At 38.8% G+C, this 20,400-nt stretch overlaps 1 protein-coding gene across 1 annotated transcript in view; it reads left to right on the top strand.

Moving 5' to 3' along the window:
• The first annotated feature begins 3,832 nt into the window (after positions 1-3,832).
• The window catches only part of LOC145784421 (uncharacterized), a 33,744-nt gene continuing 17,176 nt past the window's right edge, over positions 3,833-20,400 (top strand). The window contains exons 1-15 of the mRNA XM_082596234.1: positions 3,833-3,933; positions 4,674-4,765; positions 8,852-8,980; positions 10,816-11,025; positions 11,590-11,728; positions 12,155-12,334; positions 14,519-14,585; positions 15,183-15,292; positions 15,917-16,004; positions 17,184-17,257; positions 17,723-17,821; positions 17,893-17,994; positions 18,523-18,711; positions 19,828-20,019; positions 20,158-20,295. Coding sequence (XP_082452360.1) covers positions 3,859-3,933; positions 4,674-4,765; positions 8,852-8,980; positions 10,816-11,025; positions 11,590-11,728; positions 12,155-12,334; positions 14,519-14,585; positions 15,183-15,292; positions 15,917-16,004; positions 17,184-17,257; positions 17,723-17,821; positions 17,893-17,994; positions 18,523-18,711; positions 19,828-20,019; positions 20,158-20,295 — 1,884 coding nt within the window. The 5' untranslated portion in view covers positions 3,833-3,858. The remainder of the gene's footprint in view (positions 3,934-4,673; positions 4,766-8,851; positions 8,981-10,815; positions 11,026-11,589; positions 11,729-12,154; positions 12,335-14,518; positions 14,586-15,182; positions 15,293-15,916; positions 16,005-17,183; positions 17,258-17,722; positions 17,822-17,892; positions 17,995-18,522; positions 18,712-19,827; positions 20,020-20,157; positions 20,296-20,400) is intronic.

Below are 20,400 nucleotides of genomic sequence, written 5' to 3'. Positions count from 1 at the left end.
AAAAACCCCCAACCCCCTAAACCCCCAAAAACCCCTAACCCCAAAAACCCCCTAACCCCAAACACTCCAACCCCCAAACCCCAACCCCAAAAACCCCCAACCTCAAAAACCCCCAACCCCAAAAACCCCCAACCTCCTAACCCCAACCCCCTAACCTCTATCCCCTAACCCTATAACGGCAATGACAATTAGGCTACGGCGCGCAATAATTTAAAAAAAAAAACTCACCGAATAGGGCTCTCACCGAAAAAGGCTCTCACCGAATCGGACTCACCGAATCGGGCCATTCCGAAATAATTGGCTAGAAGAAACCGGCGGCCAAACTTGGCCGACGAAGGAGGTAGCACCGGCGGTCATTCAAGCACTACTTGGCCACCGGCTGCTTTAAGGCTTGCGTTGTTGGATTTAGAATTTTGTAATAGTTGAGGATTCTAATATATATATTGTAAGTTTGCATACAGACGGTGACGTAGGATACATGTCGATTTTATGTGAACAAACATTTCAATTTAATAGTTCAAACATTTTGCGCTAAATTTCATTTCAATTTATTTTTCTTTGTCAGAATGCAAAAGAAACGATATTGTGGAATAACATACAATTCAAAACTGTAGCCGAATAGGGAACTAACCGAATTGGACTGTACCCGAATAGGGAACTAGCCGAATCGGACTAGCCAAATAGTAGCAAGCCCAATAATAACAGTCCTTTTGCATTGGTTAATATATTTATTAATTGGCAGACAAGCTACAATGTGTAATCATGTTATAAGTTTATTACATATTTTTACGATTGAAAACTTGAAAAGTAGTTATATTATTTTATCGAAAGCAGAGGCGATGCTGCATCATCTCTGCAGATGAAATAACATTCTGTAACAACTATTGTACTGTAAGTAAACTTATAATACGTTTCCTTTTTAGAGACATTGCATCATAATTTTTCAATGATAGGTTTGAACTTCATTTATATATAAAGAAACAAATAGGATGCCAGATTGTCAGAAGTATGTCATTTGTGATTATACGAATCCAACATGTTACATACATTGTTACAGGGAATCCTCTCATAGGTTACATATGATAACAAAAGTGTTTTACAGTAATGTATATATCTGAAAGTTCATTACTATTAAGAAAGTGTAATTTCAGTACTGCGTAAATATACTTCCTTTTTACATAGAAATTGTTGTTAAAAATGGAGTTATCAATAAATTCTCAATTAGATGATGAGACGCTCAGTTTGCCACCACCTCTCACAATGGAAGAACTAATGTTGGAACGGTCAATAAGATCTAACTCAACTACTGAGTTGTGCAATCAAGCAGAGGATAAGAGCCATCGCTCCAACTTGTCACAGCTCAAAGTGAAACCAGCATTGCAGCAAGGTTATAAAAGTTCATCAACCAGCTTTTGTCTACCAGATCCTGTTGTGCATAATTCTGCAATGCACCTCACCAGTTCCCCAAGTAAGAAAGTAACAACATTTCAGCTACCGTCTCCAATCCGCCCATCCAGTTCTAATGCTTCATATCGTACTGATGCTAATCATCACATTGGAAAGGTGGCATTGCTGCGTTCATGCCAGGAATACCAAAGACGTTTAAATAAAGATGAATTTGTTCAAGATTGCAAAGAATATGCAGTTGATAGCCAATATGCTGGGACCTGCAGTAAAAATGCCCTAAATCTATCTTCACTCCAGGATGAGACGTTGCCATCAACAATGTTTCAAGATTGCTCTTTGATTAATCTTTCGGATGTCAGCCCACAAAGGGTGAGTGTTTAATAATTAAAAAGTATTAGTTCAGCCGCTGCTTTTTGCACAACTGTAACACCAAAAGTTTTTTGTTTTGTTTTTTATCATGGTTCCAAGCTATTAGTGAAGTACTTAAGATTGATTTTAAGCATTTAGATTATTAAATTGCAAGGTTTAACTCCAAAAATTACGCAATGTTGCTTATGTCTTCATCTCTCAGCCTGTCTTTGGTCTTGACAGCAACTGCAGTATAAAAAGGATCAAGAAGGTATGTGGATCCGAGCACTGTTTGTCTATGAATATCTTGAGTTCAGACAAGTGGGTAAATAGGAATATCATCTCAAGTTCCAGTTCTTCGAAGTCTAACTTAGCTGTGTGGTTAAACTTTCATGCAGACATTTCCTCTTGTGGTTCTTCAAAAACTATTTGATTGGGACCATGTTTTCATCCGCATCTAAAATTATTTTATGTTGTTTGTTTTCAAGGCATTTAGATGAACTGTTGCTTTATTGTCCACTTAAGCTTAAAGTTACCATCTGCAAGCAACTTCAGTCACTGAAGCTTACTGGATTTCCGTGTTACCTCGAGTTTTTCAAATGTAGCTTGTAGCTTGGATATAAAACTTCTATTTAGCAATTAGCATGCATTTTTAAACAACCATCAATCATTCGACATTCGTGTGAAAAAACACCAGATTATACATTATTTACCATCATGCTGCATCTCCATAGTTCTTACACAGGTTGAAAACACAATCGCAAGCACTCCATCTTTTTATAAAGCACTCTGCTTTTGAAGAATTGACTATCTTGATATTTAATTAAGTTCAAGACACCCTTCATTGCTTTACTGGAGACAAACTTGGGGGCTAAGGCTCTTTGATAATAATGGAATGAGTGCTAACACTTAAAAGATTTTACTCTTTTTGTTTTCAACCGGCAACAAATGCTTTGTTTGCATATAGCCTTGCCTGTTATTTCTTAAAATATAGAAATGGTCAAAAAATACTTCAGGACATTGAAATTGCTGCACAAAGTTCAAATATCATTGGAAAGCTTGCACCTCCCATAGAAATGGTTGATGCCCCCCCCCCCCCCCCCCCCAGTTAGAAACTAGGCTACTAGGTATTAAATGATTTGAGATCCTGTACAGGGACAAGTCTGAGTATCAAACCAAGATTTTGGAAGTCCTGCACATGCAGCGCAATAATCCACCTTCAAACAGACAAAATTTGTATGCTTGTGGCTCGTCTGTTTTGTAACATGCATTTTCTGTGTATTTAAATTAGTTTTTGCACCTTGCCGAACTGTATATACACCACATCATGTGATCTGTGTAATGCAGTGACCTTTGAGATTCTTGTGTTTCTTGTTGAGTGTTGAGCTGGTCAGAAGCACTGTACAGTTTTTAGGTTGTTTTTCTGCCGGTAAATTTAATGTTTAACCTTTGTATTTTGTTTAGATGTAGATAAAATTACTGTATATTAAAGCACTGTACAGTTTTTAGGTTGTTTTTCTGTCGGTAAATTTAATGTTTAACCTTTGTATTTTGTTTAGATGTAGATAAAATTACTGTATATTAAAGCACTGTACAGTTTTTAGGTTGTTTTTCTGTCGGTAAATTTAATGTTTAACCTTTGTATTTTGTTTAGATGTAGATAAAATTACTGTATATTAAAGCACTGTACAGTTTTTAGGTTGTTTTTCTGTCGGTAAATTTAATGTTTAACCTTTGTATTTTGTTTAGATGTAGATAAAATTACTGTATATTATTCCTAAAGAGGACATCATGTGATGTCGAAAACGTTCAAAATTTGTAGCAATGTAGTTTTTTTTGTAAATGTAGTAAACTTTAATATGTTAAGTCTGATTAAGTTGCTTGGCTTCATATGTCTATGGTCCAAAAAGTTTGAATATTAGAATAATTAAAAAAATAAGTTATTCATGAAACTACACTTCATAGTCTTAAAAGCTGTAAGCTTTGGTATTTTAATTTCTTTGTTGTTCATTTCAGCCCATATCTGCTAGATCTAATGCTACTTCAGTCACTTTGACAGCAAACGATGTTATGTCGGATCAATTGAGAGCCAAGTTGATTGTGATGCATTCCGACAATGCTCGTTTAAGGACCCTGGTGTCAAATTTACGTCAGCAATTGGAAGCATTTGAAACAAAGGTAAGTCACATGGACAAGTTGGTGTCAGTTTGTTCACGTGTCATCCTGAAACAATGCATCAGCAAGACAAATCGCTTGTGGAAGATTTTGTACTTCATCCAAGACTTGTACACTTTTTAAGCTGTTGTTCAAAATATGGTACATGTAGACTGTAGAAGTTTATTTGCATTTCCTTCTTATCATCATTACTTAATGCTATGCAGTGTTGCCAGGTCATAATAAAAAAGTGCTGAAAAGTACAAAACATGGCCAGACAAAACAAATATAATACCGATATGCCGTTTTAGTTTTAAATTTCTACGAAAGTCTAGTGGGAAATTGTTGGCAGTCACAGATTAACCCGGCAATGGACGCACTTCTGCGTCCAGGAAATGGATGCAGAAAATAAAAAAAAATAATCATCCACACAGCAGTACTTTTGTGACTGTGTGTAATTACACAGTACAATGTCCTTTTTAGTGGTACTCCATGTCCATGTGCTATTTTTGTGGTCTAAGTGCAGTAGCACACTGCAGTGACTGCACTGCACACCTAGAAAAAGCACTGTATATATATATGTTTAATTGTATATATCTTTTGTTTAAGCTTCCATCCTTTGTCCAGTAGGCCTATACTATTCTTTGTTTGTTCTTTCACAAAATGGCAATGTATTTTAGAACTAAAGTCTTCGAATGTTCCTGCAAATTCTATTTTATTTGTGATTTTGTTTCTACAAAGTTAAACCTGTTCTTTATTTGTAGGCTAACACTTTTTCAAACACCAACCAAGACGTTTTGTCAGAGCGGATCATCTCTCTTCTAGATGAAGTGAAGACCAACGAAAAAACTTTGAGGTGCTGAGTTCGCTTCTAATTCTTTGCTCCAATACTTTTTTATTAGGCTACTTCGTTAGATAGGTTATATATATATACAATTAGGCTATACATTTTAGTGTACATACCAGCATTCATCAAGTAAATTATTTTGCTGAGTCATTTTTGTGTCTTTTTTGTATGTTGTGATATGTTAATGTCACAAACAGCTTTTTTATCTTTTATTCAATCATACCTGTTTCAATATATTTGCTCTCAAAGTCTGAATTATCGTATGAGGCAAATGTAAGGAACCGAGTCTGTTAAATTGTTGCCGTGTATATTAGGGTGCGGCTGATGCCCCGACCTGAAGCAAAACACCCTAACTTTTTTTTATAGGTGACGCTTGGTACAAAAACAATATTTATGAAGTTTAAGACCAATCTACTAATGTTTAGGGGGTCCAGATTTGAATTGAAAATTAAGAAATTTGGTGCTTAATCGCCATAATCGGATAGTTTTACAATGCTACATAGTCTTTCATTTAGCATGGTAAATTCTGTATTTAAGGTCATCTAGGCTCCACAGTTGCAATGTTTGACACAATATTATTATGTTCCATACTATTGTTTAACAAGTGAGGTTTTGCAAGCAGACAACCAAACACTATTTTGAGAAGTAATGTAACCTATTGCAAAATATACTTGATGTAATTGCTGGAGAATGCAAGTATTAAGCAGTAGAACATAGTCTGTGTATTAACTAGTACAACACACAACTTTTATTAAATGTGAGTGACTGAAATCTTCCTGGTCATTACTTGTCATTACTTGTCAGCTTTACCTTGTGAATCGCTAAAAGTGAAAACATGCCTCTGTGATGTCATAATACCTTCAAAATGACTTACCACTATTTAGCTCAGTCAAATACCTCCAGTTTCAGTCTCGTAAGTGCAGATCATTTCAAAGGCATTATTCCCAGGTTCAGAATAAGGGTAAATGTAAGGAGTCGTTATAGAGCACTTCTCCTATATCAAGACAAGTTGAACAAAGGCAAACCACTAAAAATGTACTGTACAGGAATTTCAGAAAAAGCTTAGTGAAACCTTTCTTTTCTGGCCACGCAATGTCATGGTAAAAAATAGCAATGAAGAAGACATGCTATTCCTTACCAGGAAGCAAGTATGGCTGGAAATGATAGTGTTAGAAGCAAAAGTTAAAAAGATCATTACCAGGCGATAACAGCAAGATAGACGAGTAGCAAAGGAGGAGGCCCGAGTGAATGATATAAATAATGCTATTGATTTAGAAGCTGAGGATGATGTGGACAACGAGCCATGCACATCTTCAATGATTTGTGAGATAGAGGAAAAACGCTCTCATGAAAGAAGATCAATACAGGAACAGCCATCTTCATGCCTCATGACATAATGAAATTTCCAGGATTAGTCTCTGCAGCAATCAGAAACAGCATTACACCAACTGCCTTATCTGTAACTATCCATTTTGTGGTTCAAGCCTGTTCTGGAGATGCTTCAAAGCTAAATCTCCACCTATCTCAGTCACACAGATACAGAGTTGAAACAGCGCAATATATTTCAGAAAAAATGCTCTCCGTGTGGTCACCACCTGCTGTTGGTGCTTTACATTGGGATGGAAAACTTCTGGAGACTTTAACAAGCAAGTAAAAGCAAGATGAAAGGATCCGAGTTTTGATATCTGGCATCGGTGGCATTAAATTGTTGGGTGTTCCAATAATCCCAACCCATTCAACAGAAACAGCTGGAGCACTTGTGTCCAAAGTTACTATGCAGTTGCTTAAAGATTGGCATTGCAAAGATTTTGTTACATCTCTTGTTTTTGACACAACAAGCTGTAATACAGGGCATAAAACTGGTGCTTGTATGCAACTTCAAGAAGACATGCGTCGCCCCTTACTTTAGGCTGCGTGTAGGCATCATGTGGGTGAAGTAATTCTTTTTAAGGTGAAAACCTGTGGTGAAATGATATGTAATTATGTATCATAGAGTACTAAAACAAAAATGTTAGAATGTCACTTCGTAATATCTAAATTTTACCTAAAAAGCAACAAAGGAGTGCTTATATATTAAATTTATTACGGCTAAAGCCTACACAGCGCTGTGGACTGTGGTAAATGACATTAAAAGTATAAAACACTGATTTATGTTTGTTTTGAACAGGGTATTAATTCAAAGAATTTGCAATCCGAAGACACCATTTTTGAAATTTGTTTGTTTGCCCTAATTCTGCAAAAATTTCAGTAATTCTGTTGCACAAAGTATGCAAAATTACCCCTAAATTGACACACTGGTTCTAAGTGAAACCTAAGTTGCTGTTCACAGCATAAAAACTATAACTTGCAATGATTTACAAAAATTAGCTGGTATCACATGAACATATAAAAATCACTCAAATTTTTTTAAGCATAAATCACTCAATTTAATGTCAAAATTGAAATTTGGGAAAATCGATAATCCTATAAAAGTTTGATTGCAATCTGGACCCCCTAGACCTTGTTCAATTTTGCTGAAACTTCATATTTAAGCTTTGTACACCAAGCCTCACTTCCAAAAAAAAGTTAAGGTTGCTACGATCAAGTTTTAAATTTTACGGGGCGTCAGCCGCACCCTAGTGTATATATACCCTGCAATTCTGCATGTTTCCAGATATGGGCTGTTAACGAGATAAACCTTCCGTATGGAAGGCTTGTCATAGAAACTTTCTATGTTCATGTTTTTACTTGTCATGTACCGGTACTTTATAATTCAAACAGAGGTTTGCTAAAGTCGAACTTTCCTCTTAAAACTTGTTGACATGCTTATTGCTTATCCTCGGATAGAACAGGCTTCATTTGCTCCAGCAGATAAATGATTTCAATTATTTTTGAAGGAGCACATGGTTACAGAGCCTCTGACTACAAATGTTACTTAAAATATTTTATTTTGACCAACGTGATGAAAAGGGAGTGTGATTAATATAGGGTTGGGTTTAGAACACAGGGGTGTGCAAACCGTGGCCGCAGGCCAAATGTGGCCTGCAAGCTTAAACTTTTGGCCCGCAGAAAGGTCTGGATTTTATATATATAATGTATGGCCCGCTAGACGATTTTCATTCATGTTTCAAGTTTCAACGTTTAGTGAACATTCTTTTTTGTGTGGCAACCCGACAAGTTCAACCAGTGTGAAATTAGAGTCTCCTACAAGTCAGCAAAATGAGTAACAAGCGATGACCATTGACCAAGCAAGTCCGACGTGAGCACGTAAATCTTATTTGCTGACTTGGCAGTAGCTGAAATGAACTTGCTGAGTTGAAGCATGCCGAGTGGTCCGACGACCGTGAAATTAGGCTAGCTATAAGCTTGGCGTGAGGTAGCTGCGTGGCCATTTATTGCATGCACATTCGTCGTAATATAGCGAACAATTGATGTTTCCAGTGAACGCAAGTGCGGGCACTTGACAGTACAATAGCATTGTTCCTTTCAAGGATATTGCCTAATTGTGACAATGCTGATGGTATGTTACCACACTTTGCCCAGTGCCCACTGCGTACGTTGAGGCGACTTATATATTTTGCTGTGAGTTCTTGTCACAGCTGTGGCCCGTAGATCAAGATGATTATGTGAATTTGGCCTTGCAGTGCTGCAAGTCTGCACTCCCCTGGTGACATTTTAGTTTTCATTTCATCCCAGTAAGAGAGTAACAGAACTTCCTGAAAATAGATCATAAGATGAAAAAAACTTTAAAAAGCACAACGATAAATTGCAAGATCTGCTCCATCGTTTCCAAGCGTGGTATGAAGATTCGAATGCTTTGAAGCCATCCTTTACCTTTTTTTACTCCACAATCTATACACTAACGATCTGTTTTAGCCTGATGCTGCGAGTTCGTTGTGGTAATAGCAAATTGCACTAGCTTTCGGAACTCAGTTCCCTAGTCATGTGTTATGAGCGAGCCTCGTCATATCTAACCCGAAATCTAACCAACCCTGTATTGGAAAATACGTTTTGTTTCATTTCATCTTTGAAAAGCCCATGACTACATAACTGATTTTCAACTCAACTCATGGGCACTCATACTTGCAACTAAACTCATTTCTCACTCCGCAACAGAATCAAAGAAGATGAGTTAGAATACAGAGAGAAGGAATCCGCTGGAAAAGACGAAATTATATTTGCCATGAAGAAAAAGGTTAACCATTTTCAAGCAATGCAAGAGGAACTCCGTGTCCAGAAAACCAAGTGAGGTCCATGTGTTGTCGTTGTAGCGACTTCTATAACTCTCCAGTCTCCACACTTGTTCACTTTGCATCACAAACGTTCACCAGAAAATGTTTTGACTGTTTGACTTTTTAGAAACTAAACGTCTCATGCGGCAAACTGTTTTGCAAGGTGACAAGTTCACAGATTCGTTTGCTCTGTCTCGAGTGCCTCACCCACACGGATGTAGGCCTATTCGTATTTTTATACAATCAAATTACTGTTCATTTTTGTGTGTCTCTATCTAAATCAGTGCTTCTCAACATTTTCAGCTCACGACTCACTTTTATTAAAACTTTTGGCTTGGGGCCCCGGCCCACTGTAAGATACTGCGTCGTATTAATTAACTCAAACAAGAAAAAAAATATTTCTGACGGTACACTGTATTTTGTCAAGTAACAATTAAAAAATTGTGCTGAAAGAACAAAACTTGATTCTATTTTTCATGGGCATTCCGTTTTAACTTGCTAGTTTGGACGATTGTATATGATTACATCAAGTCGATGTTTAATAGGCGATAATCTCAGACATGGAACGTTTTCTTCCCGATGTCTGTTGAAAAGCCGCACTCATGCAAGAGCGTGGTGGTAAAAGGCAAGAGAAGTGTAATGGCGAACTTTAATAAGGAGATTCCTTGCTGGTATAAATTCACAATGACGAAGGTTTGCTTTTTGACATCGAAGCTTAAAACTGCTGCCTTCACCAAGTTCAATGGAATTATTGTCAAGCTCCACAGGCAGGGCCACATCCTCTGCTAATGCATGTCAACAATTTAAAGCTAAATTTCTGGCGCATAAACAAAAGATTGTTTTTAGGGTAAATTTGGGTCGCTGAGTTGTAAAATGAGGTTTATTTTTCCGCATCAAATTTGTTTTTCCACCGCAGCGATCACATAGCTGTAGGGGAAAGTAACGGCTGTAGTGAAAAAAAACGATTTGATACGCGGAAACGGACTTCATTTTCGGATTCTCCACCTTAGAAATTCCCCAAAACCCCTCTTATCTTTGTTGCACCAAAAATTGTGTTGACCAGTGTTATCAGCAAAGGAGTTCAGAATACAAAGTTTCCAGAACGTGGATATTGCGAGAAGTATTTCATAACTTGTAAAATACACATCTTAAAGTACGCAGTTTTCTGCCAGTGGTACAGAAGATGCAAGTGATGGGAATTGAGTCTGTTACAAAAACACGCGCCAGCAAATCTTCTTCACTGTAGAGTAGATTTTCTTGGTGTAGTTCACAGTCTTTACACTTTACAGCCATGACTACATGTAGTTCTGGTGACATCTACGGTACCTTATGCAACGTTATTTTTTCTATGTAAGCAGTGAGTCTACTTGGCTTGGTTGCTCTCTCCAGAATGGACCCCACTCGTTGATGCAGCGCCATCAGTGTACACTCTAACAGTATACAATTATTCTAATCAATGCTTTTGTTTTTTAGATTTTATGTAAGTTTTAAAAACTTAGCGGACCTCTTAATAGCTTCGCGACCCATTGGTTGGAAAGCACTGATTTAGATTTTTTGGTTTTTGCAGTGCGTGCTGTGTAAAATTAAGCTGACGCTGTCTGTCATGCTAAACACTCACTACCTATGTTGAATGTTGATGTAACCATTTCTTTTTTGTTTTCACTCTTCCGAACTTATTTATTCACTCTGCTTTTCATAAAATGCGCGTGTGTAACGTACTTTACAAAACGTGCACATAAACAATGTACAAGTGTATGTACATTTGTTCGTTGATATTAAGTATCCTGAGGCAATGCATGTCCATGCACAGCATTCTTGTCGTTTAAAATGATCGAGGTGTTCTCACAGCGCAGAAGCATTGAGGGATGCGGCCTGCTGTGAAGCTGAGTTGATGTCGCAAAAGATGCAGGAGATGCATGCGCAGATGGCAACAAAGCTTCAACAATCACAAGGCCGTGCTTGTGCTGAAATAAAGAAGTTGAAAGAAGATCGACTCGATGTAATGAGAGAATGCGATGGTTTGAAACGCGAACAAGACTCCTTGAAACTCAAACTACGGTCAGTGAATGCCGCCACATATCGACGATTTGCAATGCATGATAAGGAATTAATTTCACATCTGCGTCAAATTGTTTAAACAAAGTGTTAATTAGTGTATGGTGTTATATGGCGTGGAGAAGGTTTGTCATTGCTCGAAGCTGCAATACTTTCCGACTGACTCTTTTCGAGAGCTTGTGGTCAAATAACGTCAACCTAAATATGATGAGGTATTTATGGATGGAAGGAAAGAAGAAGAAAGCTTCAGCATTTCAGCTTCGGGCAACGACAGACACTTTTTCCAAAAATAACTAGATTGGGTATATCATATATATTTTTTACAACATGATTTTCTGGTGTAAGCTAAACTATCACAAGGTGTTTCAGGTAATATTCCGCATTTATTTCGACCTTTCGTCAATCAGACACTGTTGACCTTCAGGGGACTAGATCATGTAATCACTACCTGTTTAGTTTAGTCTACCGTACACCAAAAGAGCGTCTCATGTTATAGAACTAAATGCCTGGTGAACACCCTCATAATTTTATAAAGATTTTCTAAGTTAACTCCCTTGTGGCTTTCAGAACATCCCTACGAAGATTAAAGTTTACTGAAAATTTAAACCAAAGCCAGGATATAAGTTCAGCACAAGTGATGGACGAAGCTCAGCAGCGGATCAGAGAGCTTATAGAAGAGCTTGATGATAAGCGGAGCACATTGAAGGTAAAATAACTTTGCATTAATGCATCGTTGTTGTTACGCAAGCAAGAGTTTGTAATGTCTCACATTTTGTTCTCATCTCATTAAAACATTCCTGTCTCCAGCCATTCATAATGATTTGGCCATAAGTGCACTGCCAACTGTGCCACGTCGGCGGCTTTTGTAGGTTTGTTCAAACTAAGAAGGGACTGAGAGCTTGCATCGTGCATCTGGAATGGCTCGAAAGAAGTTGGCAACTGTAATCTAGTTACATTTATCAATCACACTTCAGTAGCTTGGTTTACAGGGATGGATCAAAGCCACTGTGGAAATAAGAGATTTTTAAGCTTCGGACGATGCTCAGTCCGTAAATAATCTTTCCATGAGCCAATCAATAAATTGTAAGAAGGTTTTTGTGTTTAAACTGATAGTGGAAGCTGTGTTGTTCAGAAGTGCAATGCTGACCTGAGGGCCATGCGAGATAAGAACGAAGTGCTCAAGACCCAACATGACGTCATGAAGGAAAAGAGCGAGCATCAGACGGAGATGCTTGAAAGTTGTCAGAAGGAGAAGGAAGACATGAAAGCTGAGAACGAAACTCTGAAGGCATCGATCGGCCAACTTAAAGAGGTGAAGAATTGTCCTGTGTGGTAACTCTGGATTCTTTAATTGTCATTTTTTTCTGAAACAACTTGCATCCAGTGAAAGATTGAGTGAGTATTGACACTATGTTGATTTTCTCGATGTTGATTGTCAACTATTTCATGATTCCGTTTTATCAGTGCAACTATGCATGATGGTTTGTCTGGTTAAAGGCTCTGGCTTACGTGATTGCAGTGCAGCTTAATTGAATGTGATGCCCTTGACTTGAGTGAACCAGTCTATAGGGAGACAGTGCACGATTGTACGATTGCAAGATCCCTAAAACCAGTGGCGTATCCTGGTTGTTTGAGCAAGGAAAGCAATAAAACTCGTGGGGGATCAGAGCGTGCCGAAGGTACGTGTTTTCTAGGAGGGTCCGGGAGCATGCCCCCCGGAAATTTTTTTGCAAAATTACACTCAAATAATGGATTATAGTGCTTTCTGGAAATACTTTTAGGGTAATATTTGTATAAAATTTATAAGCAGATAAACAGCTATTAACTTATTAAAGGTCGCTCTTACACACGAATGGGCAAAAAATGCGGCTAAAATTGGAAAGCACCATAAATTCAGCTACAGCTACCTACTGATAGTAGCTTAAGCCAGAATTCACTTCAGTCAAGTTTAGCCTAGACCTCACATATCCTGTCTTATGCCAAAGTCTATCCAGCCAGGATAGCAGTGTAAAGCCAACATATGGCTCAAACTTTTGCTTTACGTGATATTATAACCATAACAGCGCTTTAAATTTTTTCATTTTTAGCCCACGGGCGCAATATCCAACAGAGCAGAGTTGCCAGATTATGATAAAGTCTAAAAACTAAAATAATACAAAAAAAGGCCAAAATCAAGGAAAATAAATTAGACTAAAAGGTCAAATGGATATATTTACCTGTTTCTATTAAAAATAATAAAATGTACATACATTTTATGACTTGTAGCGGATTTCAAAAAATTGTATCAAAAATAATTCTGCAAGTATAGCACGAAAAATAGCAAGTATAAAAGGACTGTAGTGGATGAGTTTTAATCCGCCACATTACGAGTATTAAACAAGTATAGAACATATATTGAGCAATGGTAAACATGGTTTCATGTGGTAAGGTTACAATATTTGAGAAATATTGATTATTATGCATTTTAAAGAATTAATTTTAAAAAAGCCTAATTGGTGGAATTTGGCCAATCTGGTAACCCTGCGACGGGGAAGCGATTGAAAAGTTGCTTCCGTGGATTAGTTAAAAGAAACGTAACTTGCGCAAACTTTGCTCTGCTTTTTTTCCTTAGTCTCTCACTTGTTTCTTAGTATAGCAAAAACGAGAGCAAGGGAAGCGATACGAATCTTAGCTTCCGTACGCTTCCAACTTTTTTAAATTAAAACCGAGCTGAAATTACACGGGGACATGAGTTAGAAACCGTTCTAATTTGTATTCAGGTAAAGAAATTACAAAACCGTTTTACTAAAAAACATAATTTTCTCTTTTTTCAATTTTGACAGGGGAAGCAATGCTTCCATTGGGGATACGCCCCTGCCTAAAACGGTACCCGGTCAATTGGTCGAAAGACAATTGGTCGACAGGACGTTTGGTCGACAGACATTTGGTCGACAAGACATTTGGTCGACAGGACATTTGGTCGACAGACGTTTGGTCGACAGACATTTGGTCGACAGGACGTTTGGTCGACAGACAATTGGTCGACAGACATTTGGTCGACAAGATATTTCGTCGACAGGACATTTGGTCGACAGAACGATTCATTTTAGGGTTAGGGTTAACTAACCCTAACCCTACCCTAACTCTAACCCAAATGTCCTGTCGACCAAATGGCTTGTCGACCAAATGTCTTGTCGACCAAATGTCCTGTCGACCAAATCTCTGTCGACCAATTGTCTGTCGACCAAACGTCCTGTCGATCAAATGTCTGTCGACCAAATGTCTTTCGACCAATCGACCGGCCACCCCTAAAACAATCCTTTCAACTACGTAGTAAGAATTCAATTGACTGAAAAATATCAGCGGTTGAAAATCTGTGGAATGAATTAGTGATGCGATACTGACGAGTCTGGCCTCGTGGGTGAAGTACTAGGTGTCTATAGTTGTCAATTTTTGCTACACAAGACTGCCGTACCAAATCCTTTCAACTGGTGGGAACTGACATTTACTTTTTCAGAATCTTCATACAGCTGAATCGCTCCAAGCTCGCTCGCTGCATGAGACGACCGACCACCCTATAAAAGGTGAGTCTACGTATTTCTGTGCACAGCTGAATATGCATCTTGCGTTAGAAAAGCTTCCCATTGATAGGCTCGTGTGGTCAATTTCTATGTTACGTGGTGATTTATTATGTTGCTGTGTAGTACATTCTATGTAGCTGTTGGCACCACCAACTAGCTTATTTCAACAACTGTTACCGTTGGTTTCCTTTGTTTAAACGAGCCAAGGCTCCCTTTGTTTACCCCCCAGGTTATTTTTCTGCGATGCACTTAAATGTACTAGAGAGCGGCTAGTCTTTGGTTTCATCATCGAAGACATGCAGACTGTGTGGTCCATTTATTGGACAGAGGATGATAGCCTATAATTATATATATAGAGAATATAGTCTGCGGTTTGTTTGTTTGTTCTCCCCATCAATACATGGTGCCACAGTCAAGACGCACCCAGGGGGACACGTTGACGGGTCAGTTGTCGTCATCCGTTCTGGGTTTATCGTACATGTCTTGTCTGGAGGAGAGAGCTCATTATGACTTTGACACCATGTGAATCCTCCTCATCCCGTCAAAGACGGTTTCTCACTTCGAAAGAAGATGTTTTCATCTTCATATTTAATGTTGTAGAGACATCTGAAATGAAATCACCTGAAATATCTCTCCGGAAACACCGTTCCGCTCTATCGGAGCTAACCGCGAAGTTGTCGACACAAGAGAACCACATCAGACGGTTGGAGGTTCGTTCATAGCATCGTCGATGTTTATGATAATATTTTGGCATGCCATCTTGTTGATTTGGAAACCAAACTAAAGATTGTTCTTATTTCAGTCCTAGTTTTTATTTTCCAGTGATTTAAAAACGAAAACTTGCCAACATTGGAAGTTGATTGTAGGCTACAATTATTTCAATGGCTCGTTTTGTCCACGATTAGCCATCATAGCAATGTTACATTGATTTTGCTCCTGTCACTTTAGCTTATCAAGTCCTACCATTTGGTCACTGATCTGTCCCGAAACTATCGGCTGGAGGATTCTATATGTGTCCAACATCTATCGACGTGTAATTGTCACTCAATCCATTCTCATTGTTATATTTTCATCAGCACATAATCTTGCAAACGTTTCATTTGTTGACATGGTTTTGTCTTCGTCTACCAATTGTTAGAATGTTGGCGGGTCTCTTGTGACTCTCATGTTGTGCGCATTGTGCATTGTTCCACTTAGCGATTGGCTGGAGATAGTTTATGTTGCGATCTTGCTGAACACATCATATGGTTGTAACAAAAAGCAGTTTCTTTCAAAGCAGTGACAGTTAGTTTAGTGATTCTTTTTGGTCTTGTTTTGAATTGTTGTACATTTAGGCCCGGCTGGCATCTAGTGCATCAGATGGCGAGAAGATGGAAGCTCTTCAAGAAGAGCTGATGGCTCTTGGTGAAAAGCACAGAGCAGGTGAGTTGACATCTCGTTGAATCACAAGACACACCAGATTAGTTTTACAAACTCACCTGGGATGGCAGGTGAAAGAGAGACGTCGTTTGTAATGTTGTTATGCTAATATTGCTTGCATAGTTGAGGTGTGGTAGTTATGCAAGCAACTCACTGCAGGCCTCGAAATTCGTTTTTGCTGACGGCGGACAAACGTGTCCGGTCTGAGCAGCTATCTCGGCGGACAAATTAAGTCTCACGGCGAACACTCCAGTTTTAGCGTCGATCGTCTGCTTAACACTGACTTTATCTTGATAATTCTTCGCAATTTGAGAACTATAGGTACGGTTTAGAAGGCTTTTTAAAATTTCAGCAAAGTCACTCTGAAAAGCTTTCATCAGACCAACGGCGTGCTCTTGTCAAAGAGTCAAAGCGCCGCGTAGCTGCTTAATACGCCGCATAACTGATTAAATTCCACCAAACGAGGTCGTGTGGCTTCTTGCGTCACAATGCTCTTGGCACGAGTCGGAAAATTTCAGCTCTAACGCTACTATTTTCTGCTTTGCAAAGTTTCACTAGGCTTTTTTCGTTAGGTTTATTATTGAGTGTCATGTGAGCGAAAGTGAATTTTCCCTGGGCGTTTCATTTCTTACTGTACTACCAAAACTTAACAAATTTTGCTGCATCTTGCTGTAATAGCCTACTCGTATAATCTAATTTTGTAACCATCATCAATCGTTAAAGCAACATAAAAACCGAAAGTTTTCCTGCTGGAATGGAAGCTAAGGGATACAGTATTCACTTTTTCCAAATTCGCGCTAGAATGCGCGGGAAATTATATTCTCGCAACAATTGTTCGTGCCATGCAATGACAATTTGTATCGCTCCTGTGTTATTTCTCGGCGGACAAATATGACCGATCAAGATGGTACTTCCCGCGGACATCACATGCTGTGACGGCGAACATGTCCGCCGTGAATTCAAGGCCTGCACTGAGATCTCCGTGCATCGACTCCGTGACCGAGTGATGACAGAGTCATCCATCGTCACCTGGAAGAATGTGGGTGTGCTATACATCGCGAGCATGCTCTGTGGTTTGGCAAGACATTTAATGACGTAGTTAGAGATGTACACGAAGATTCAACGCAATCCTCTGCTGACCCTCCAGAAGTGAGTCATCGTGCATATTATGTTCTATCACAGGAGAACGACGCGCCAATGATTTGGAGGATGTTGTCCATCTGATGGAAAATGAACGAACAAAATATTTGAAGAAGGTTTGTTTGTTCTAGAAGCTACTTAGTTTACGTTCTTCTGTGATGTTGCTGATAGTGCTAGCTTTAGTGCTCTCTAAGTTTGATGAATATTTCTGTCAATGTTATCGCCTTCCCGAATGGGACTTATCATTATGTCTTCCTAGAAAATGCGTGTATGTCCCTCCAAGCTGAAGTAACATGAGATGTGGAATCGATATCTTGTGTCAAACCAAAGATCTTTTAAACATGGCACTAAATTATATCTGTTTAGAAGTCGGCATTAGAATGATGCATTTATGGTCAGAGTTGTATTCGGCTACACTGAAACTGTTTGTTTTGTAAAGTGCTGAGAACAGCGCTACATAAAAACACGTTATTGTGAAGTTTAGCGCTTATGTCGGGCGTTGGATTGGCATCGCCAGTCCTGGTGGTGACTCCACTTGATCAAGGTGATCAACAACTTCCAATCCTTCTTTTCGTGTCCAGGTCAATGACTTGGAAGATCAGATCCAGGACCAGTCCAGGCAGTGCGAGAGTTTGGAGAAGCGTCTTCATGATAGAACTGTTGTATTGAATCAATCCCAGGTGAGTTTCACGTGTTGCTGGTCCCGACGTGTCGTTCATTCCCATGATGACTGTGTTGTTTGTTAACCCAGCGCCGAGTTGAGGAGCTTGATATGAAAGTGGTGACATTGGAAGATGAAACTAAAGTCAAAAAGAGCGAACTGGCAACACTGAGCGGTGACGCCACAAAACTGGTGAGTGTCGTGTGGACCCGAACACTTTGTCTTGGTTTTCATCATTAACTCTCCCGCACGAAAACGAAAGTACCGTTGGTTTTAAAACTTTATTTTCTATAGACCCGTTTTACGTAAAGCTATGGCAGGCTCCTATCATTTTCAGAACAAACAAAGAAAATTTATAAAAACTCGTACAAAGTTTAAGTAAAGAAAATTATTTATATAATAATATTATTTAATGTCATTTGTACATATATCGTGAACAGTTGTTGTATTATATGTTGGTTGTTGATACAATCTACTAAAATTTATAACATAACGTAATAAACTATTCCAATAACTAAAAGGGCGTGCTGGCTTTTTTGAAGCTGCCCAAGTGATCCACCGATCCTATTTTGAGGAACTGGTCAGGTCATGGCTCACTTTCTAACGAGTGATGCATGACATGTACCTTCTTCGTTTGAGCCTCTACACTTGTAGGGCTATTTATACCAGCCCAGGTTGCCTGGAGATCACTGATAGTAATTGCAGTCAATAATTTCACAGGCTGCTGAACTGAGTGCCGCTAACTCGAAAGTTTCTGAGCTTCAAGTGGAACTGAGAGACAAGTCACGCACACTGGAGGGCATCACTGAGCACAGTAGCAGGCAGGAGGCTCAACATCGACGTGAGATGAGAAAGATCCAGAAGTTTCACGGCGAACAATCGGAAGACATGAAAGAGCAAATTGAATCGGTAGAAACGTGATTTAATGCAATGGCACATAGCGGCATTTAGTGTAATAGCACAGAAGTCACCAGGGTTACCGAGTGATAAACATATTAAATTTTAAAATGTACTTTAAATGCACCCAAAGGTCCTCAAGAAATATATTATTAATTATGCGATAATGAGAAATCCCAGTTCACTAACCTTTTTTCATTATTATATCAACAGTAGTTTATCATTGAGCCTAGTTTCATTACTCGCACATTCAGCCATCTCTTGTTGATGCAAGTGGTGGGGTGGGCAATCTTGCTGACGCCTGATGCTTACGTTGAAAGCTAAATAAGATGAATAGTTAGCTTTGGGAGAGAAGTAATTTTACAATACCATTAACAGATGACTAACAATAACTTAATAGGAATGAACAGCATTGTTCAAAACAAGCACAATGCACTAACAGACTAACAACATAATACATGCAAACGTTTTCGGCAAGAACTTATTGCCCTCATCATGACATATCTAATATCATCGTATATCCTGATGAGGACAACGAGTTCTTGCCGAAAACGTTTAAATTTATTATGTTGTTAGTCTGTTAGTGCATTGTGCTTGTTTTGAACAATGCGGTTCATTCCTATTAAGTTATTGTCAGTCATTTGTTTATGGTATTGTAAAATAACATGTAACTCTTGAGCTTTGGCTTGGCAGTCTACCATTCTCAAAGCAATGCATTCTTTCTAGATTTAATTTGTAATTAAGAGCAGGGTTTTTTTTAAGGTTTGGTTTGGGTGACCGCTAAGTAGTTTTAAGAGACTGCAAGTGTTTCATTTAAATACCAAAAAATAGCCATATTTGCTTAAGACATAGCGAGAAACAACCATTACTTTTCTACTGTAGTTGCAAGTCCAAATTTTGGGAAACCGCTGGAGAAATTTGGGGGACCGTTTCGGTCCCCCAAAACACCTTAAAAAAAACACTGATTAAGAGTATTTCTCAATCAGATTCATTGGCATGATTACAAAGGCAGCACAGCTGCAAGGGGTAACCGAGAGAGCTAGAGTTGAATCATGCTGCTGCTTTGTAAATGTTGTTTCATTATCGCTATGCTGGTTGTTAGTTCTGACCTCGCTATCTTGTGTTCAGCTCCAAGAAGAAAGCTCGAAACTAAAAATCCAACTGAAACTAGCCAAGCGTGAAGCGTTGCTACTCAACGATCACTGCGCTGCCAGTGGCAACCGAGTGCAGCAGTTAGAAGCGGAAGTGGAACAATCAAGAAGAGATGAGGAAAACCGTATGAAGAGCCATCAGGAAGCACTGACGATCCTGGAGGAAAAAGTAAGAAGCGTTATCACTTAAGCGTTAAGCCTTTTATGAAAGTTGCGTTTTATTTGAGGGAAGACGAGTGTAAACAAGATTTTTGAAGGTTGTTTAAATCATAAGTTACTCCTCATTGAAACGAGATATCCTCCACAGTCATCTGCAAGCACAACCCACGTACGTTCCCTCGAGCAAACGTTGGAGCAGTGCAGGAGCGAGGTGTCCGGACACATCAAACAACTTCACGAAGCTCATGACCATTTTCAAAACCAACTCGCCATGAAATCTGATCAGGTGAGAACGCGTTGCCTGTGAATATATTTCTACATGGTCCCGATTCATTTCCCCGGCGGCCAAAAGTCACAAATTCCCCTTTGCGAAAGTATTTCTTTCTTACTT

Source organism: Aplidium turbinatum, chromosome 15 (assembly GCF_918807975.1).
Source record: "Aplidium turbinatum chromosome 15, kaAplTurb1.1, whole genome shotgun sequence".
NCBI classification, from domain to species: domain Eukaryota; kingdom Metazoa; phylum Chordata; class Ascidiacea; order Aplousobranchia; family Polyclinidae; genus Aplidium; species Aplidium turbinatum.
The sequence above is the reverse complement of the archived record's forward strand: the minus strand, read 5'-3'. Positions and strand labels throughout refer to the sequence as shown.